At 44.7% G+C, this 18786-nt stretch overlaps 1 protein-coding gene across 27 annotated transcripts in view; it reads right to left on the bottom strand.

Annotated features, from left to right (window-relative positions):
- The window catches only part of rbfox3a (RNA binding fox-1 homolog 3a), a 1329152-nt gene that overhangs the window by 36160 nt on the left and 1274206 nt on the right, over nucleotides 1-18786 (bottom strand). For all 27 annotated transcript variants that reach the window (XM_078401060.1, XM_078401078.1, XM_078401061.1 and 24 more), the window contains one exon: nucleotides 4506-4638. In XM_078401060.1, the coding sequence (XP_078257186.1) occupies nucleotides 4506-4638 (133 nt within the window). The remainder of the gene's footprint in view (nucleotides 1-4505; nucleotides 4639-18786) is intronic.

Genomic DNA, 18786 nt, shown 5'->3' with positions numbered 1-18786 from the left:
ATATATATAGTTTTCAACTTGTTGCGGATGCGATAACCAATGCCAAAAGGAGGTCTGATTTTGGCAGCTCTTTGCTGGAGATTGACGTTCTGCAGGCGGTGTAAGAGCCTGGTGTGGGTGTAAGGCACAACAGGGAGAGAGATCTCTGAGGTCTTCACTCAGATGTCACAGCTTAAATCCTCAGAGCCTGAAGGTACTTTTTAATCACGGGTTTAGCCTCTCCCACAACAACTCTCTCCTTCTCCCAAAATCTTGCACCAAAAAAAAACCATTTTATAAATTTCAAAAAATTAATTCCATTAATTCACTTGGTACTCAGTGTTACAACGGACGGAGCACTTGGCAGTGGTGATGGTGAGCCTGAAATATAAGGCTCTATAATATCTATAATTTCTATGTAAATCTATAATTTGTTGATATCCACATATAGATGTCCCATTTTCCTGATCAGATGAAGCTCTTGCTGGTAAATTCTATTTCTTTTATACATCTCTTTGCACTTTTGATTTTTAAAGCTAACTACACCAAGTGGACCAATTGGGCCCAAACCTCTCCTGCATTGGTGCAGCACCCTCTCCTCCTCCTCTCCCTCCGCCCACCTCCCCCCCTCCCCCCTCACCCTCTCCCCCCCTTATCCCCTCCACTCCCCCTCCCCTCCTCCTCCTCCCCCTCCCCCCTTCCCGTCCCCCCCTTCCCCTCCCCCCCACTCCATCCCCCTCAACCCTCCTACCCTCTCTCTCTCTCTCTCTCCCCTCCCTCCCTCCCTCCCTCCCTCCCTCCCTCCCTCCCTCCCTCCCTCCCTCCCTCCCTCCCTCCCTCCCTCCCTCCCTCCCTCCCTCCCTCCCTCCCTTCCTTCCTCCCTCCCTCCCTCCCTCCCTAGGAGATAGATTTAAACTTTAAAATATGAATAACTTAAAAAATGTAACACCGATTTCAATGAAACTTCTTCCATTAGCACCAAAGGGACGAAGATGAGTAAGGTGGGCCAAAAATTGTGGCGCTATCGTGTACCGTTTTGGCTGTAGTTCAGGAATAAACAAACAAACAAATGAGTTTTAGTATATAGATGTTGGGAAATGGGGGCAGTGTAGGAGTCAGATCATTGTGTCCGATGAAAGCTTTAGACAAGATACGAACCTCCGAAAAACAGTGACTTGTTAACTCAACACTGAACTCCCCAAACATTGCGCAAGGAATATATTATTTGGCAATCCAGCTACTAATGACTTTCTTTGCAGGTTTTGTTAAGCTTCATGGACATGTTAAATTACATGGACAGGACAGGTTTGGAGGGATATGGAACAAGCGTAGGCAAGTAGGGCTAGTGCAGCTGGGACATTGTTGGCCGGTGTGGGCACGTATGGGCCAAGGGGCCTGTTTCCACACTGTATCACTCTGTGACTCCATGAAGCTGAGGAGGATCATGGTTACGTTGTGTGTTAATGAGTGTTGGGTCCGATTACAGGCACCGACTCTCTGCTTTGAATCTCTGTCAGTCGCACCATTGTGCCACTTAAAACATGAAGTAAAAACTGAAAATGCAAGAAATACAGTGCAGGGCAGGCAGTTTCAGCGTAGAAAAGAAGAGAGCAGATATTTCGGGAAAATGAGCATGGCCTGTGATAGATTTGTTCTTCCCTTGTTTGGCCACGAAAGGCAATTGAAACATTAACTTTGCTTTCATCGTGGACACAACACACAATATTTCCAGTAATTCCATTTTCAATCATTCATTAAATCTCCCCTTCATTCCACCTCATCATGGGCTTGCCCCATTTGCCCTTTCCTCGCTTCCCCTCCTATTCTGTACAATGCTTTCCTCTGCAACTTCTCCTTTGCACAATTCCAATTTTATTCTGCCCTCAGAAGGCAGTGGAGGCCAATGCTCTGAATGCATTCAAGAGAGAGCTAGATAGAGCTCTTAAGGATAGCGGAGTCAGGGGGTATGGGGAGAAGGCAGGAACGGGGTACTGATTGAGAATGATCAGCCATGATCACATTGAATGGCGGTGCTGGCTCGAAGGGCCGAATGGCCTCCTCCTGCCTATTGTCTACTGTCTATTGTCTATTGTCTATTGTCTTCTGCTGAAAGAGGGCAGAAAAGTGCAAAGGGTTTCCCTGTGTCAAACCCATTTGTTATTTTACACAGGCGGCACAGTGGCGCAGCTGGTAGAGCTGCTGCCTCAGAGCGTCAGAGGCCCAGGTTCGATCATGACCTTGGGCGCTGCTTGGGTGGAGCTTGCATGCTCCCCCTATGACTGCGTGGGATTCCCCTAAAACTTTCATGCTACCTCAGCGCACCTTCCCATAGGTTTTTCACTGTACCTCAGTACACGTGACAATAAACCAAACTCAACTAAAATACTCAAAATAAGGAAATTAAACTAATGAGAAATTGTTCCTTCCCTTGTCGGCCTGATTCATCTGCCTTGCATTCACAGCTGAACTCAATAGTGCTTTGGATCCATCAGGTACACTGGTGTGGTGACCGAGGAACTCGGCCAACCTGGGCTCCAGTGTGGAGCTATACCCACTGGTCCCCGACTCTCCCACTAGTGGAAGCATCCTCTCCACATCCACTCTATCCAGGCAAAGTCCGAAGACGCCCAGCAAACTGGCAGATCCATTCAATTAGTCCGTGACATCCGTGTTTGACAGCACGCGTGTGGGCATCCCGACCTCACTGTCGCTTCAGTGGCAACATGTTCCGAACCGTTGACATTAGCCAGCAAGATCCGGACTATTAATTACACACATTTGCAGTGAAAAGTAAGAAATTCAAATATAAATTGAGGACAAATAATTTTCCTATTAAAACTTTAATTAAAATGCTATCCAATTATGCATCACCGCTGTGTTAAACAAATAATCTTTCAAGAGCAAATTTGTCCTCGATTTCATATTAACTTGCTTACAGCGACTCCCTGCCAACTTGTTACTGCATCATTTGCAGAATTTTTCCACCAGCTATTTTTTATTAGCAGCGATATTTATTGTCTCTGCTTTACTTTAAATTAGCAAGAATCATTTCTAAAAGTTTGCACAGCTCTGAAAGGGCACAGTAAGGCAAAAGTGGACTCCTGTAGCCGCCAATTTAGAGGGATTTTAAATTCAGGGTCACACCCAGAGTTAAAGATCAGAAGGAAGAGGCAGTTTTCAGGTCTGTTCTCTGTAAACAACTTCACTACAATTAGCATTTTGTGAAAACCCTTTCCAAATACATGACAATTAGCATTTTGTGAAAACCCTTTCCAAATACATGACAATTAGCATTTTCCACAAACGTTTCCCCCAATGATGTGCCAAGTTTTCCCGTTATGTTTCGTTACAGCTTCAAAGTAAAACAGATGAGAATCGACCCATCCAAAAGGGAATATCCTTTTGTAGAATCATGTATAGAATTTTTGTAGAATGTAGGACAAAGGTTTTGGTTGCTTAATTGACAGCCAATTCACCATCCCAATCAAAACACAAAGTGCTGGTGGAATTCGGCAGGTCAGGTAGCATCTCTGGATGGAATGGACAGATGACGTTTCACAATGGGACCCTTTCTCAGATTGATGGGAGTAGAAGGAAATTCCAGCCTTCTTTTCCTGCTCCATCAGTCCTGTGTCTCACGCTTAATCTCACTTTTCCAACGTTCTCTCCCTAATCCATCAGTCTGGAGAAGGGCCATCTGTCCATTCCCTCTACACATAATGTCTGACCCACTGGGTTCCTCTAGCATGTTCATAAGTCATAGGGGCAGAATTGGGCCATTTGGCCCATCAAAACCACTCTGCCATTCGATCATGATTGATCTATTTTTCCCTCAACCCCATCTTCCTTCCTTCTCTTTTTAACCTTTGACACCCTTACTAATCAAATACCTGTCATCTCCGCTTAAAAATACCCAAAGACTTGGCCTCCACAGCCATCTGTGGCAATGTATTCCACAGATTCACCATCCGCTGGCTAAAGAAATTCTTCTTCATCTCTTTTCTAAGATACATTCTTTTGTTCTGAGGCTGTACTTTCTAGGCCTAGACTCTTCCACTAGTGAAAACAATCTCTCCAAATCCACTCTATCCAGGCCTTTCACTATTCGGTAAGTTTCTAGGAGATCCCCCCTCATCCTTCTAAGCTCCAGCAAGTACAGGCCCAGTGCCATCACTTTGCGTTTTGCTCAAGATTCCAGCATCTGCAGTTTCCTGTGTCATCACTTTATAGAATTGGCTTGTAATTTATTTTGAGTTAATCTTAGCGGTAAGGCGTAAGACCAAACACATGCCCAAGCACGCAATGGAGACACCCCACATCTCGCCATTGCCTTATTGGAACGGCACACGAAACATCTGCAGTGAATGTTAACTCTGGATTAGTTGCCGCACATTCAGAGCTCCAGGCACGGCAGGTGTAATAACACTTCAGATACAGATAACAAACTCAGAAAATAGTTTGTACTGGACAGTTGAAGGAGCAGCATGGAAGTAAAAAGTCTGCGGTGTATTTGGACTGGTACTCACGCTCCATACGCGGGGATGGGTGGAGGTGGGGGAGCGGCGCGGAAGGTGTTGTAGACAGCGCGGCCTCGCCCCCGTAAGTGAGCTCCTCTGTAGGCAACAGTCGCACCCGCTGCAGGGTATGGGAAACCGGTCACTGCGGACAGAAGAAGATCAGGTTTACCATGTGGGCAGTACGGCCATTACAGTTCAATTAGAAGCTAAATTGATACACTACTTCGTGCGAGCACTTGTTTGATTGATCCCTCTGTGATGCACATTGCAGGGAAGGAACAACGTCCCAAACAAGGCGGGCACGGCGGCGCCAGAGATCCGGGTTCGATCCCGACCTCGGGTGCTGTCTGTGTGGAGTTTGCACGTTCTCCCCGTGACCGTGTGGGTTTCCTCCGGATGCTCCGGTTTTCTCCCAGATCCCAAAGCGTTGGAGGTTAATTGGCCCTCTGTAAAATTGCCCCCAGTGTGTAGGGAGTGGTAAAGAAAGCGGGATAACATAGAAATAGTGACAGTGGATAACTGATGGTTGGCGTGGACTTGGTGGGCTGAATGGCCTGTTTCCATGCTGTATCTTTCAATCAATCAAAACATTTAATTATGAACAATGAATTCTCCAATTGCAAGACCTATCCTGCCCTCACACTGCATCTTTTTGCCCTGCCCCCACCCCCAACCCTGTGCACGCACATTTCTCCCACTCATCCGTAAGCTCATCTCCCATTCTCGAGTTCCGTATTTCCCTTTATCCCTCCTCTTTCCCTCTCCTTTTCCCCTTTCCACCCATAAACCTCCCTCTGCCTATCCATTACATTCCTCCTCTTCTCTCCTTATCTGACACCTTTTTGTCTCCTTCTTACCTCCAGCCATTGTCACTCACTCCAACCATCTGCTAATCACCCCCTATATCCTTCCCTCACCTATATCCACCTATCACTTGCCAGGGTTTGCCCTGCCCTCACCGCTCTTGTCCAGCTCTCTTCCCCCTTACTCCATCAATCTGGAAGAAGGTTCCAACCAGAAAACCTTCCCCCCCCCCCGAGGTCCCTCTTAAACCTCTCCCCTCTCACTTTAAGCCTATGGCCTCTGGTTTTAGAATCTTCTATCCTGGGAAAAAAACTGTGAGCTTTCACTTTATCCATGGCCCTCATGATCTTGTACACCTCAATAAGCTCATCCTCAGTCTCCTACACTCCAAAGTAAATTGCCCCAGACTATCCAACCTCTCCCTATACCTCACTCTGCAAGCCCAGGTAACATCTTGGCGAATCTCTTTTGCATCCTTTCCAGCTTAATGACAACATTGTGAGTATGTCGGTATTTAGTCATTTATATGAGAAAACTTGAATGCCGGAGTATAATTGCAATATAATTCCTGCAATTATATTGGGCCTCGGTGAGGAGGCACTTGGGATTTTATGCACAGATTTGAGTTCCTTACCCAAGCAAGGATGAGGTGTCATAGAGGGCCTGCAGCACAGCTTGACTTCAATGCTTTTTGGTTTTCTTTCTGGATATACATACAGCGCGGAAACAGGCCCTTCAGCCGTGGAGTCTACTAGCAATTGTCCGTACACGAAAACAATCTTACACACTGGGGACAATTTATAGAAGCCAATTAACCTACAAACCTGCCCGTCTTCGGGATGTGGGATAAGAGCACCCAGTGAAAACCCACGGGCTCACAAGGAGAACATACAAACTCCGTACAGACATCAACAGTAGTCAGGATTGAACCTGGGTCTCTGGTGCAGTAAGGCAGCAACTCTATCGCCACTGTGCAGCCCTGAGTAAGTTAAGACCTTTTCAAACATTCTGGCCCATAATAAGAAACAGAACTAATCAGTACAAAATAAACAATAAAGATCTCATAGAACTGGTGCCAGGATTTCTGACTCAGGAACAGCTTCCTCTCCCCTGTTATCAGGCTTCTGAACAGCCCTTCCATAAACCAGGGTACTGTCCGATTCACCTCTACCCCATTGCGGACACTGGACCTTGTCTATGGAACTGATGCACTACAATGTTGAGAACTATATTCTGCATTCTGTATCATCCCCTTTGCTCTATGCATTGTGCTTGAGTTTGACTTGATTGTATTTATGTACTGTATGATCTGATCAGTCTGAAGAAGGGTCTCGGCCCGAAACGTCACCCATCCCTTCTCTCCAGAGATGCTGCCTGTCCCACGCTGAGATAATTCAGCATTTTGTGTCTACCTTCGATTTAAACCAGCATCTGCAGTTCTTTCCTATGCGTATTATCTGATCTATTTGGATAGCATGCAAAACAAAGATTTTCATTGTACACATGACAATAATAAACCAGAGAGCTCTCAATGCGGGTGATTAAGGGGTAGCAAAGGTGTTGGACACTTAGCTGCATATAATTTGGTTTAGTTTAATTTATTGTCAAGTGTACCGAGGTACAGTGAAAAGCTCTTGTTGCGTGCTAACCGGTCAGCGGAAAGACTGTACACGATTACAATCGAGCCAGCACCAATAATAATTGACCAGTATCAACATTTCACAAGGCATAATTCTGTAACATTCAATTCAACACCAATCCCTGAGAGCTCTCCAGTTCACTTTGATGATCAGAACAAGAGTATTAGACGTCTAACAGGAGTGGGCTGATGTTATTGGCAAGATACAATCCACTCCTGGAATAAGGTACAAATGGTTCTCTGATGTGAATGTATTCTTCAACACATTCAATATTTCTGAACACGGCGCTGATTAATGAATAGAAGATGAGGTTGAAATGTTTCCTTAAATGTAGCAGACCTCAGCACACTGGAGGTCACTAAAGCAACATTGCCTCTGCTTGGCCTGTCATTTACAATAGAGCTTGTTCATTCATTATTGCAGACACTTTCGCTGCATGATAGTTCATTATTGTGTTTCAATGTAAGTAAAAATTGGACGATGAATAATAGATAAGTGTGGATGGGGGAATGTCTTGCACACAGATATTTACAAATTCAGCCCAGAATTTATTCCAACAAAGGCTGTATTTGTTGCTCAGCACTGTCCTGGGTGACGAGGCCTAATGGTCTCAGACCGACCCATACTGGTCAAGGGGCAAATAGATATTATTTGATAATCTCACTCAGACGAGTTTTGCTATATAGGCACCGCCTCAAAAAGGCAACCAATATCATCAAAGACCCACACATCCCTGGCCACGCTCTCATCTTGCTGCTACCATCGAGAAGGTGGTACAGGAGGCTGACTATGGTGACCTCCAGGTTCAAGAACTGCTTCTTCCCAGCAACCATCAGGTTCTTGAACATTGCACAACACCAACCTCAGCAACTGTGATCCTCTATGGACTGTGTCTTTGGTAACACAATGAACCTCGTTTTTCTCGCACTATTATAGTTACCTAGTATTACTCTTATTAAATTATTGTATTTTTGATCATTATATATTTATGTGTTATTGCATTTACGGTCCTGTTAAGCAGCAGTAAGTAAGAGTTTAATTATTCTGTTGGTACTTTAGACAATTAAACACTCGTGGTGACTCTTGACTGGGTTTCAGGAGGCTGAGGGGAATTACAGTGCACAGATGAACTTCATTCTGCATCTAGCCACGTTGCTTTTAACCCAGGAGTATTTGCTGTAGACACTCAGAGATGGAATCTACTTCAAGATGCTTCTTGAGTGAGAAATAATGTTGAGAGGAGAATGATCTAATTTCTGTTGATGGGTGCTGGCCTTATGATGTTCACTTTGTGCTCCTGGAATGAGTTGATTTGTCTCTTTCCTGTTCATTTCCATGATTGAATTTGCTACAGAAAAGCACTCAGTGCTTCCTTACAATGAGAATGGCTTATTGATCTAACAGTAATGGAATAGATATCAAACCTTGTTGCAAAATCTATATTGGGTCATCTTTAGTACAATTGGTATCAATATTTTCTGTCACCAGTGTCATGGAGTCGTACTGCACGGAAACAGGCCCTTTGGCCCATCGTGTTATAGAGGGCCCCAGTGAGTCATGTGGCAGAACAATCGCAGTGAGCTGCAACAATACCACGGCATCAGGCCAGGCTTGCCCGCCGCGGAAACGGGAACCCGCCCAGAGAGGGAAGCCGCCAAGCCTGGCCCCGGCTCGCCCAGAGGACCGGAGAGGAGGAAGTCGGAATTGGAAAAGCTGACTGACTGCGGGAGGTGGAGCAATGCCTCGATGGTGGAGCAACTGGGGCCCAGTTAGTCAGACCCTACAGCAGCCTGGGGCTCGGCTGGACCGGGCGCCGCTCCGAGAGGCCGATCACGTGGACCGGACACAGTCTGCAGGTGCACGGAGTGGTAGAGCAGCCGTGGAGGACAACAACGGCTACTCTTGGCCAGGCCGACCCTGCAACACCACCGGGGCAATGGGCCTTCATGGTCAGGTTAAGAACACTGCACTGACAACACCTAGGACTTGAAATTGGCGCCAAATCTGGCAACTCTAGTATGCTGAAGATAGACACAAAATACTGGAGTAACTTAGTGGATCAGGCAGTATCTCTGAATAAAACGAATAAGTGAGGTTTTGGGTCGAAGCCCTTCTTCAGATACGACCCGAAAAGTCACCTATTCCTTTTCTCCAGAGATGCTGCCTGACTAGCAGAATTATTCCAGCATTTTGTGTGTATCTTCGGTGTAAACCAGCATCTGCAGTTCCTTCCTACACATAGACCCTTGTATACTGTCTCAGTGCACTACACCCAGTCACAGCTGACAAAATGGTGCCAGTACATGCCTGGTTGGAAAATGAAATAATGACATTTAACTTTATCGAGAAGCCAATCTCATTGAAGACCCACACCGCCCTGGCCCCACTCTCACCTCGCTGCCACCATCATGAAGAAGCTCCAGGAGCCTGAGAACTGTGAACTCCAGATTCAAGAACAGCTTGTTCCCAACAACCATCAGGCTCTTGAACACTGCACAACACTGACCACAACCCTATCTCAGCACCAATCTCCTATGGACTTTGTTGTGGTTTGAGTTTCAGTTTAGTTTATTGTAACATGTACCGAGGTACAGTGAGAAGCTTTTGTTGCGTGCTAACCAGTCAACGGAAAGACAACACAACATTACGATCGAGCCGTCCACAATTTACAAACACATGATAAAGGGAATAATGTGAATAACGTTTAGTGCAAGACAAAGCCCAGTGTAGTCCGATCAAAGATAGTCTGAGGGTCTACAATGAGGTAGATAATAGTTCAGGACTGCTCTCTAGTTGTTGGTCGGTTGGTTCAGTTACCTGATAACAGCTGAAAGAAACAGTTGTACTCTAGACTGGTTTTGCGCTATTATGGTGTGGGTACTGAGTATTACAGATAATTTATTGTATTATTGATTATTAAGTAATTATTGTGTTTTTGCATCAATGGGCCTGTTAAGCTGCAGCAAGTAAGAAGATTTCATGGTTCAATTCCCGGTGCATATTACAATGAAACACGCCTGACTCCCTTGATTTTTGACCCTTGTTCAAATGCAACAACAGTTGTGGAATAAGTGCCCGTACAACCGCGGGTGGTGGTGGCGGCCGCGGGAGGTCGTACAGCAGGCGGGCGAGCAAGCGGATCGAGCGCAGACTGCGGCGGCTGCACGGAGCGGCGGTGGAAGGTGCCGATGGCCTCGTGCTGGGCCAGGCCGACCCCTACTTCACCGATCCAGTGCCAGGACACCGGGCCTCAGAGTGAGAGAATGAGAAATAGCACATCTCCTTGGGCCAAAGTTGGACTTTTCAAAGACTTGGAAGTTGCAAGATGGTGCCAGAACATGGTGACTTTCTGCCAGCTGTTCCAGAGGAGTATCTATTGTACTCATGTAGAGTGGGATTTGGCTGGATAGTATGCAGAACAAGCTTCCCACTGTGTTCCTGTACATGTGACAATAAATAAACTACTGAACCACCATTGAACCATTGAATTTATGAAGATAAATTATTTATTCTCTGAACGCAAAAACATTGCAGCTCTATGCTTCAAAGCATAAAGCCTTCAATATGTGCCATGCTTAAATAACAATGGGAAGAAAGAAAAATAAAAGAAAAAATAGATTATCCTTTACATCCAAAGCTGACGATCCTGCCGAGAAGATTATTTGTGGCAAAGAAATAACTTTGTGCTGACTATGGAAATAGTCTGTGTAGCTGTGACCTCTGCAAGAAATGTACCACACAACCTGAGGCGCAGTGATGCAGCGGGTAGAGCCGCTGCCTCACAGCGCCAGAGACTCAGATTTGATCCTGACCTCGGGTGCTGTCCTTGTGGAGTGTGTACATTCTCTCTCCGGGTGTCCGGTTTCCTCCTGCATTCCTCCTGCGGGTTTGTAGGTAAATTGCCCCCCAGTCTGTTGGGAGTAGATGCGAAAGTGGGATAACATAGAATACAGAACAGCAACTGGGACTTGAAAATGGTGCTAAACCTGGCGCCTCTTGTCTACTAACTTAGTGTGCTATTTCTATACACTCGTACTGTATCGAAGATGTGCTTATGTATAGTAATGGTTGTACTGAACTGTATGTAAAAATGAATTTCACTCTACCTCGGTACATGTGATAATAAAGTGCCATTGAACCATTGAACATGTGTGAGTGGGTGAGCGATGGGCAGCGTGGACCTGGTGGGCCGAAGGGCCTGTTTCTATGCTATACCCTTCAGTCTATTCAGTCAACCTATCTGAAAGCATTGAGTAGATGATTGTGCACAAGGCTTTAAATGAAATTGACCAATGAATTAAAGGTTCCAGATGTGACTTCAATGTTGTCACCAGAAATGTGTGAAAGCAAACAAATTGCTTACTATGGCCATGCTCCTGAATTTAATATATTTCCTTAAGACATAGTACCTGTGCATCATACATTGCACAAGATGTTGCTGAGGCTGCACTTAGAGTATTGTGTTCACTTTTGGTCACACTGCTTGAGGAAAGATCCCATTAAGGCAGAAAGAGTGCGGAAAAGATTTACGAGGATGTTGCCAGGACTTGAGGGCCTGAGCCATAGGGGGAGGTTGAGCAGGACATTCTTCCTTGGAGCGCAAGAGGATGAGGGTTGATCTTATAGAGGTGTACAAGATCATGAGAGGAATAGACCTGGAAAATGTAATCGAGAACCATCGGACATAGGTTTAAGGTGATTGGGGGAAAGATTTAATAGGAACCTGAGCGGCAACTTTTTTGGTAGGTGTATGGCACGAGCTGCCAGAGGAGATAGTTGAGGCAGGTACTAACACAATGTTTAAAATAAATGTGGACAAGTACATGGATAGGACAGGTTTAGGATAGAGGCCAAACCCAGGCAGGTGTGACTAGAGTAGATGGGGCATGTTGGTCGGTGTGGGCGAGTTGGCTGAATGGCCTGATGCCCTGCTGTATGACTCTGTCTCTATGACAAGTTGAGCCGAAGAACCAGATTTTGTGCTGTATGATTCCATTCGACCCATCAAATCTATGCTAGCTCTCAGAGTAATGACCCCAATCACATTACCCTATTTATCTCCCTTTACCTACTTTCTTGGACATGTTGTGTACCAACCCGCTCCCCCAATTCACCTACCTCTCACACTCATGGCAATATGCACCAGCCAATTAACCTCAAAACCAGTGGGCTGAAACTGCTTAATCCACTTTTGGTTTCGCAAGTTTAGAAAAACGTTTGCCTACACAGAAGCAGTATATTATGAATGCTGCATCAAACAAGCAGAAGATACTGAAAAGACCCAGCAGGTCAGGCAGCAGCTGTGGAGAGATGCAGAAAGGTTAAAGATCTCTTTCTAAAATATATTGCGGGGTTTGATACACTCTGCAAAAATCTCTTCATGGAAATAAGCATCCAAAATGTAAAATAACAGTTTTCTTGGAATATCTGGGTTTGGAGGTTAATCGGCAACTCTGTAAATTGCCCCTAGTTTTCACTGTACTTCGGTACACAAGGCGACAAATTAGACTAAATTAAACTAGTGTGAAGAGAGTGGATGAGAAAGTGGGATAACATCGAACTAGTGAGAATGGGTGATCGATGGTGATTGTGGTCTTGGTGGGATGAAGGGCCTGTTTCCACGCTGTGTCTTTCAATCAATCAACCAATTTGCTAACGCCAATTTTCAGAGTGAGACCACACTATTGAACATGGCCAGGGAAGACCACTAGGGATCGACTGTTCCACAAGGCAGTTTATTTTAATCAATTAACTTAGGCAAATATTGATAGCTATTTTATTTAGCGGATGCATATCACGAACAAGAAAGGAATGAAGAATGCAAGAAATTCGGTGTTTTAATATTGAATATTGGAAACATTTTAAAGGATTAGATATTTTTTAGAATTGGTTTGAGGTTTGAGGTTTTATTTGGTGTAATTTTGTGGAGGATTTCATTTTTCCTGGCACACACAGCAGCGAGTTCATCTCACGTCAGCTGAGCTAACTGATCCAATCCTTAAATTCATTTTAATGCATCTGTATCTGGCAACCTTGAAATAGCTACAGCAGTCAAAACTATTTCTGCGAGTCAATCACACAGATTAAAAGCAATTTAAACAAAGAGCGAAACATTTCACACATGGGCAGTTCCATACACGCATCTTGTGGGCACTAACACACTTGTACAGGCAGACTTTATTTTCAGCCTTCCTTTATCCCGCAATTTGCATTCATCAGACGATAAAATGATCATATTAATTTTTTTACCGCTCTTTTTTCGATTTTCCATTCCAATCGTCATACACCTTTACTTTATACTTTAGAGATACAGCGTGGAAACAGGCCTTTCGGCCCACCGAATCCACGCCGACCAGCGATCACCCTGCTGTACACAAGCACTATCCGACACACTGGAGATCATTTACAATTTTACAGGAGCCAATTAACCTACAAACCTATACGTCTTTGGAATGTGGGAGGAAACCGGCGCACCCGGAGAAAACCCACGCGGTCACAGGGATAACGTTCAAACTCCGTACAGACAGCACCTGTATTCAGGCTTGTGTGTGCAATCACAGACCATTTGCAACCAAAACCAATCCAAAATGAACATTCTGAACAAATAATTACAATATTTTGCAGATACAATTGTGGGGTTTAAGAGGTTTCCAGAGGGGTACATGGATATGCAGGTTTTGGAGGGATATGGATCATGTGCAGGTAGAGATCATAGAGTCATAAAGTTCCTCCAACACTTTGTGTTTGACTACAAGAGTTGCTGCCTTACAGCGCCAGAAACCCATATTCGAGCCTGATTACAGGTACTGTCTGTACGGAGTTTGCACGTTCTCCCTGTGACCTCATGGGTATTCTCTGGGTGCTCCAGCTTCCTCCCACACTGCAAAGATGCGAGGCTTGTAGCAATTAATTGATTGATTGATAGTTTATTATCACATGTGACATGTCCCATTGAAACTCTTTGTTTTCCGTCCCATACATAAAATATGCAAAGAGTGTAGGCCACCGACATTGGATAATGAATTGTAAATTGTCCCTAGTGTGCAGGATAGTGCCAGCGTATGGGTGGTCATTGGTCGGAGTGGACACGGTGGGTCGAAGGGCCCGTTTCCACGCTGTATCTCAGTAAAATATTAGTGCTTGCAGTTACCATGTCGTGAGGAACTGAAGCAACATTAGTCAGTGTCGCCAATTTCACTGGAGAGATGACAAAGAATACCGTTGGTCTCAGTAATAGAGCTGGCAGGATATTTCACCCTGACACTGTGCCCCAGTATTGCTGCCTTGTTGCGGAGGCATCCTCATTCACAACTTGGTTTATCTGCTCTCAGAGTGGAACTGTTTGGAAGGGAGCACTCAATGACAATCACCTCACTGCAACCAATAATGAATGAACGAGCTATTACAGCTGTGCTGATTATTCAATTAAAATGCTAATCAAGAGCAGATTAAATTAATCATCTTCTCTTTGGATCAGTCACACATTTGATCTGGCATTGTTCAATGCAAGATGGCTGCCATCAGTGTTACACAACAAAACGGGCAACCTTTCCAATGTACTTTCAGCATTGGGTTAATTAACTAATTGATAACATACTGCACATTAATTATGGCTCCCAATGTTTAGTTAATCTCTCAGTTGGTGAGGCTGCATTTGGAGTATTGTCTCCAGCTTTGGTCACCCTGCAACAGGGAAGATAGCAATAACGATCAGGCTATTAAACACAACATCCTCCAAACGACATAGTTTTTGCCTTTACACTATTATGTTTTTTTATATACTGAACCTTTTTTTGTTATTTATTATGGTTTTTATAGAGCACTATGTTTAAATATCTTATAGTGTTGTTAGAAGAAGAAATGTTGCAAGTAAGAATGTCATTGTTCCATTTCAGGACATATGACAAAAAAACACTCTTGACTCTTGAAAGAGTGTAGAGAAGATTTACAAAGATATTGCAAGGGCAAGAGAGACTGACCTATAGGGTGAGGTTGGGCAGGCAAAGACTTTATTCCTTGGAACGCAGAGGGATGAGGGGTGATCTTATAGGGAGGTATAAAATCATGAGGGGAATAGATAGGGTGAATGGATAGTCTTTTACGGAGGGTAGGGGTATCAAGGACCAGAGGACATTGGTTTAAGGTGAAAGGAAAGATTAAGTAGGAACCCGAGGGGCAACTTTTCACACTGAGTGTGGTGGGTATGTGGAATGAGCTGCCAGAGGAGGTATTGAAAGCAGGTACTATAACAACATGTACAAGACAATTGGACAGGTACACGGATTGGATAGGTTTAGAGGACATGGGCCATAAACAGGCAGGTGGGACTAGTGTAAATGGAGCATCTTGGTCGGCATAGGCAGGTTGGGCCAAAGGGCCTGTTTCCATGCTGGATGACTCTCTGACTCAGTAATATTACAGTGTGTAACCCAGTCCAACTGTGGTGCAGCAAAGAACAACACTGGAGGAACTCAACGGGTCGGGCAGCATCAGTGGAGGGAATGGACACACGACCTTTTGGATTGGGATCATTTGTCGGTCTGGAGAAGGGTCCTAATGCAAAACCATCTCTCTGCTCCCTCCACAGATTGCTGCCTGACGCGTTGAGTTCCTCCAGCACTTTGTGTTTTTCTCAAAATTCCAGCATCTACAGTTCCTTGTGTCTTCTTGATTCAGAGTTGGTCAAGAGGGCAAAACAAAATCACAAAAGTTAAACTATCATTCAATTCTTTATGAAACAGAAGATCAGTAACTCAAAGGAGCAGCGGATAGTTAAGTTATTATGCTTTTTTTCAGCACTTTTTGATGTAGACAAAAAGGTGCCAGATGCACAATTAATAAACATACATGTTGCATGACCAGAAAATGTAACAGTGATGTTTAGCTTTGCTCATGATTCCAGCATCTGCAATTGCTGGTGTCTGAGCCAGAGCACAGCTGGGCAATAGTAAAGGCCACACGTTGATCACAGGTAGGAAGGCAGTGAAGGTCACCCTCAGCAATCCTGGTGGGAGAGGGGAATCTCCCAGCACACCTTCATTGCCTCTGTGCACTATCTGGATGTAATTAGGCTGCCGTGTTATGACCTAGCGATTGAACACAAAGGACACAAAAGGACACAAAGTACTGGAGTAGCTCAGCACGTCAGGCAGCAGCTGAGGAGAACATGGACAGGAGACGTTTCAGGTTGTGACCCCTCTTTAGACTTGCCCAGTGTCACATAGAATCACATGAATTGGCCAACGTAATGGAGGACAACTTTTGCCCTGTGGACCACCACTGAATCAAGGAGACGCAAGGAATTGCAGATGCTGGAATCTTGAGAAAAATACAAAGTGCTGGAGGAACTCAGCGGGTCAGGGAGCATCTGGGGAGGGAGTGGACAGATGATGTCGTGGAGGACACCTATGTACCCTTATCCAACGTAAACAATTGGCAAGAGCAATTTGCATTGGTATTGGTATTGGTATCGGTTTGTAATTGCCACGTGTACCGAGATACAGTGAAAATGTTTGCTTTGCGTGCTAGCCAGTCAAATCACACCAGGGCGACAATCAAACCATACACAAGTACAACAAGTAATGCAAAGAGTAAAATAAGCAGAGAGCAGAATATCGTGTTACAGCTACTAAGAAACTGCAGATAAAAAAGTGCAACAGCTGCCACGAGGTAGATTGGGAGATAGGGACTACAGGTTTTGAGACTATAAGACAAAGGGAGTATTTGACCTGGGTACCAACATCCAATGCTGCTGGAAGCATCCAAGTGCGGACATCCGCTGAGGAGAAGTCAGTCAACATTCAGGCCGTGAGTAAGAGCATGTTTGAGTTTTTTGGAATCATACCTCAGCAAGGAATCAACATGTGCAGAAGCCAGTGAAAGTCTGACTCCTCGGGTAGATATTTCTCACAATATTGCAAGTATAATTATTAAGAATGTTATGGGATATCTTTACAAGGAGAGCATTGTAGAAATTCAACAATTGGAGTAAGTCTTACCCCTGTACTACAGACCGTAAAGCAGCATTGACTTGGATAAGTTTAGGTAAATAACTAGGTAGAAACCGATGCTGGTTAATACACATAAGGGCAAAAGGCAGCATCTCTGGAGAACATGGTTAGGTGATGTTTCGGGTCGAGACATTCCTCAGCCAGGTAAATCATCAGTTCTGACCACTCAATATACCCTTACAAAATATCCCAATATTTCTATAGCTTTGCATCACAACACAACAGGGCAGCCCAGTGGTGTAGCTGGTAGAGCTGCTGCCTCACAGTGCCAGTGATCTGGGTTCGATCCTGATCTTAGGTGCTGTCTGTGCGGAGTTTGTACGTTCTCCCTGTGACCACGTACATTTTCTCTGGGTGCTCCAGTTTCCTCCCACATTCCATCGACATGCAGGTTTGTAGGTTAATTGGCCTCTGTAAATTGCTCCTAGTGTGTAGGGAGTGGTTGCAAAAGTGGGATAACATAAAACTAGTGTGAATGGGTAATCGATGGTCAGTGTGGGCTCGGTGGGCCGAAGTGCCTGTTTCCATGCGCATCTATAAACTAAAAAAATGTCTTACGGCAATGCCCACAGTGACTCAGAAAACTGGAGAACCAAAAATATATGCCCATTTTAGGGAAAATATCATTTGTGCAAAAATGCTCACCGTTTACCACACTTCGAGTTTTGGCTGAAAGCAAACAAAATCACTTCTATATATACAACTTCTTAAACATGGAGAAAGCTTCATGAACTTTTACCAAACACAATCTGTAACCAAGCTACAAGGAGCAAGGAATAGTGATTTTTTTGTGGATAGGAGGGGCCATCATGCACAATCTATAAACCTTAGTCCCATGTGGCTGTAAAGTGAAATAAAGACGTTTAACTTCCTTAGAGGGACCATTACACCATATCGGTGCAAACCACCACAAATAAATCACTGATTAGGATGGCGAACCACACAAAAAACTTAACCAGCAAGAATCTCCAAGGAGAATCTCCAAGGAGAGAGAGGTAGAGAAATCGGGGTGGCACAGTGGTGCAGTGGTAGAGCTCCTGCCTCACAGCGACAGAGTCCCGGGTTCGATCCTGACCCGGAGGATTCTGTATGGAGTTTGTGCATTTTCCCTGTGACCTCGTGGGTTTTCTCCGGGTGCACCAGTTTCCTCCCACACTCCAAAGACATTTAGGTATGCAGGTTAATTGGTTTTGGTAAAATTGTAAATTGACCCTCGTATGTCGGATAGTACTAGTGTATGGGGGATCGCTGGTCGGCGTGGACTCGGTGGGCCGAAGGGCACGTTTCTTTGCTGTATTTCTAAACTCTAAAAGTCTAAGTTTAGGAAGAGGGTAGATATTTCTAAAACTAGAGGGTAAAGGGTTAAGGTGAGAGGGGAGAAATTTAAGGGGGACCTCAGGGGCAACATTTTCACCCAGAGTGTAGTTTGTTTCTGGAACGAGCTGCCAGAAGAAGCTATAGAAGTGGATTCAATTCTGACTTTTAAGAGATATTTGGACAGATAGATGGATGGGAAGGTTTTTGGAGAGCTAAATGCAGGCAAATGGGACAAGCTTGGAATGCCAACTTAGTCGGCATGGGCAAGGTGGGCCGAAGGGCCTGTTTCTGTGCTGTACAGGGTTTAGAAGGTTAAAAGCAAGCAAATGGAACTAGCCCAGTTTGCCAACTTGTTTGGCCTGGACAAAGTGCCTGTGACCATGCTGTGCAGCACTATGACTCTGAGAAGGTATCTCTGCGAAAATAAATACCTTCTGTTGAGATATTGTAGTCAATTTTAGTATGATTACTGATAAGATATTCTTACAAGGAAGAAGTGATTCAAATAGGGACTTCCTT

Source organism: Rhinoraja longicauda, chromosome 6 (assembly GCF_053455715.1).
Source record: "Rhinoraja longicauda isolate Sanriku21f chromosome 6, sRhiLon1.1, whole genome shotgun sequence".
In the NCBI taxonomy this organism is placed as follows: domain Eukaryota; kingdom Metazoa; phylum Chordata; class Chondrichthyes; order Rajiformes; family Arhynchobatidae; genus Rhinoraja; species Rhinoraja longicauda.
Note: the sequence above shows the minus strand (reverse complement) of the source record. Positions and strands in the feature narration are given on the sequence as shown.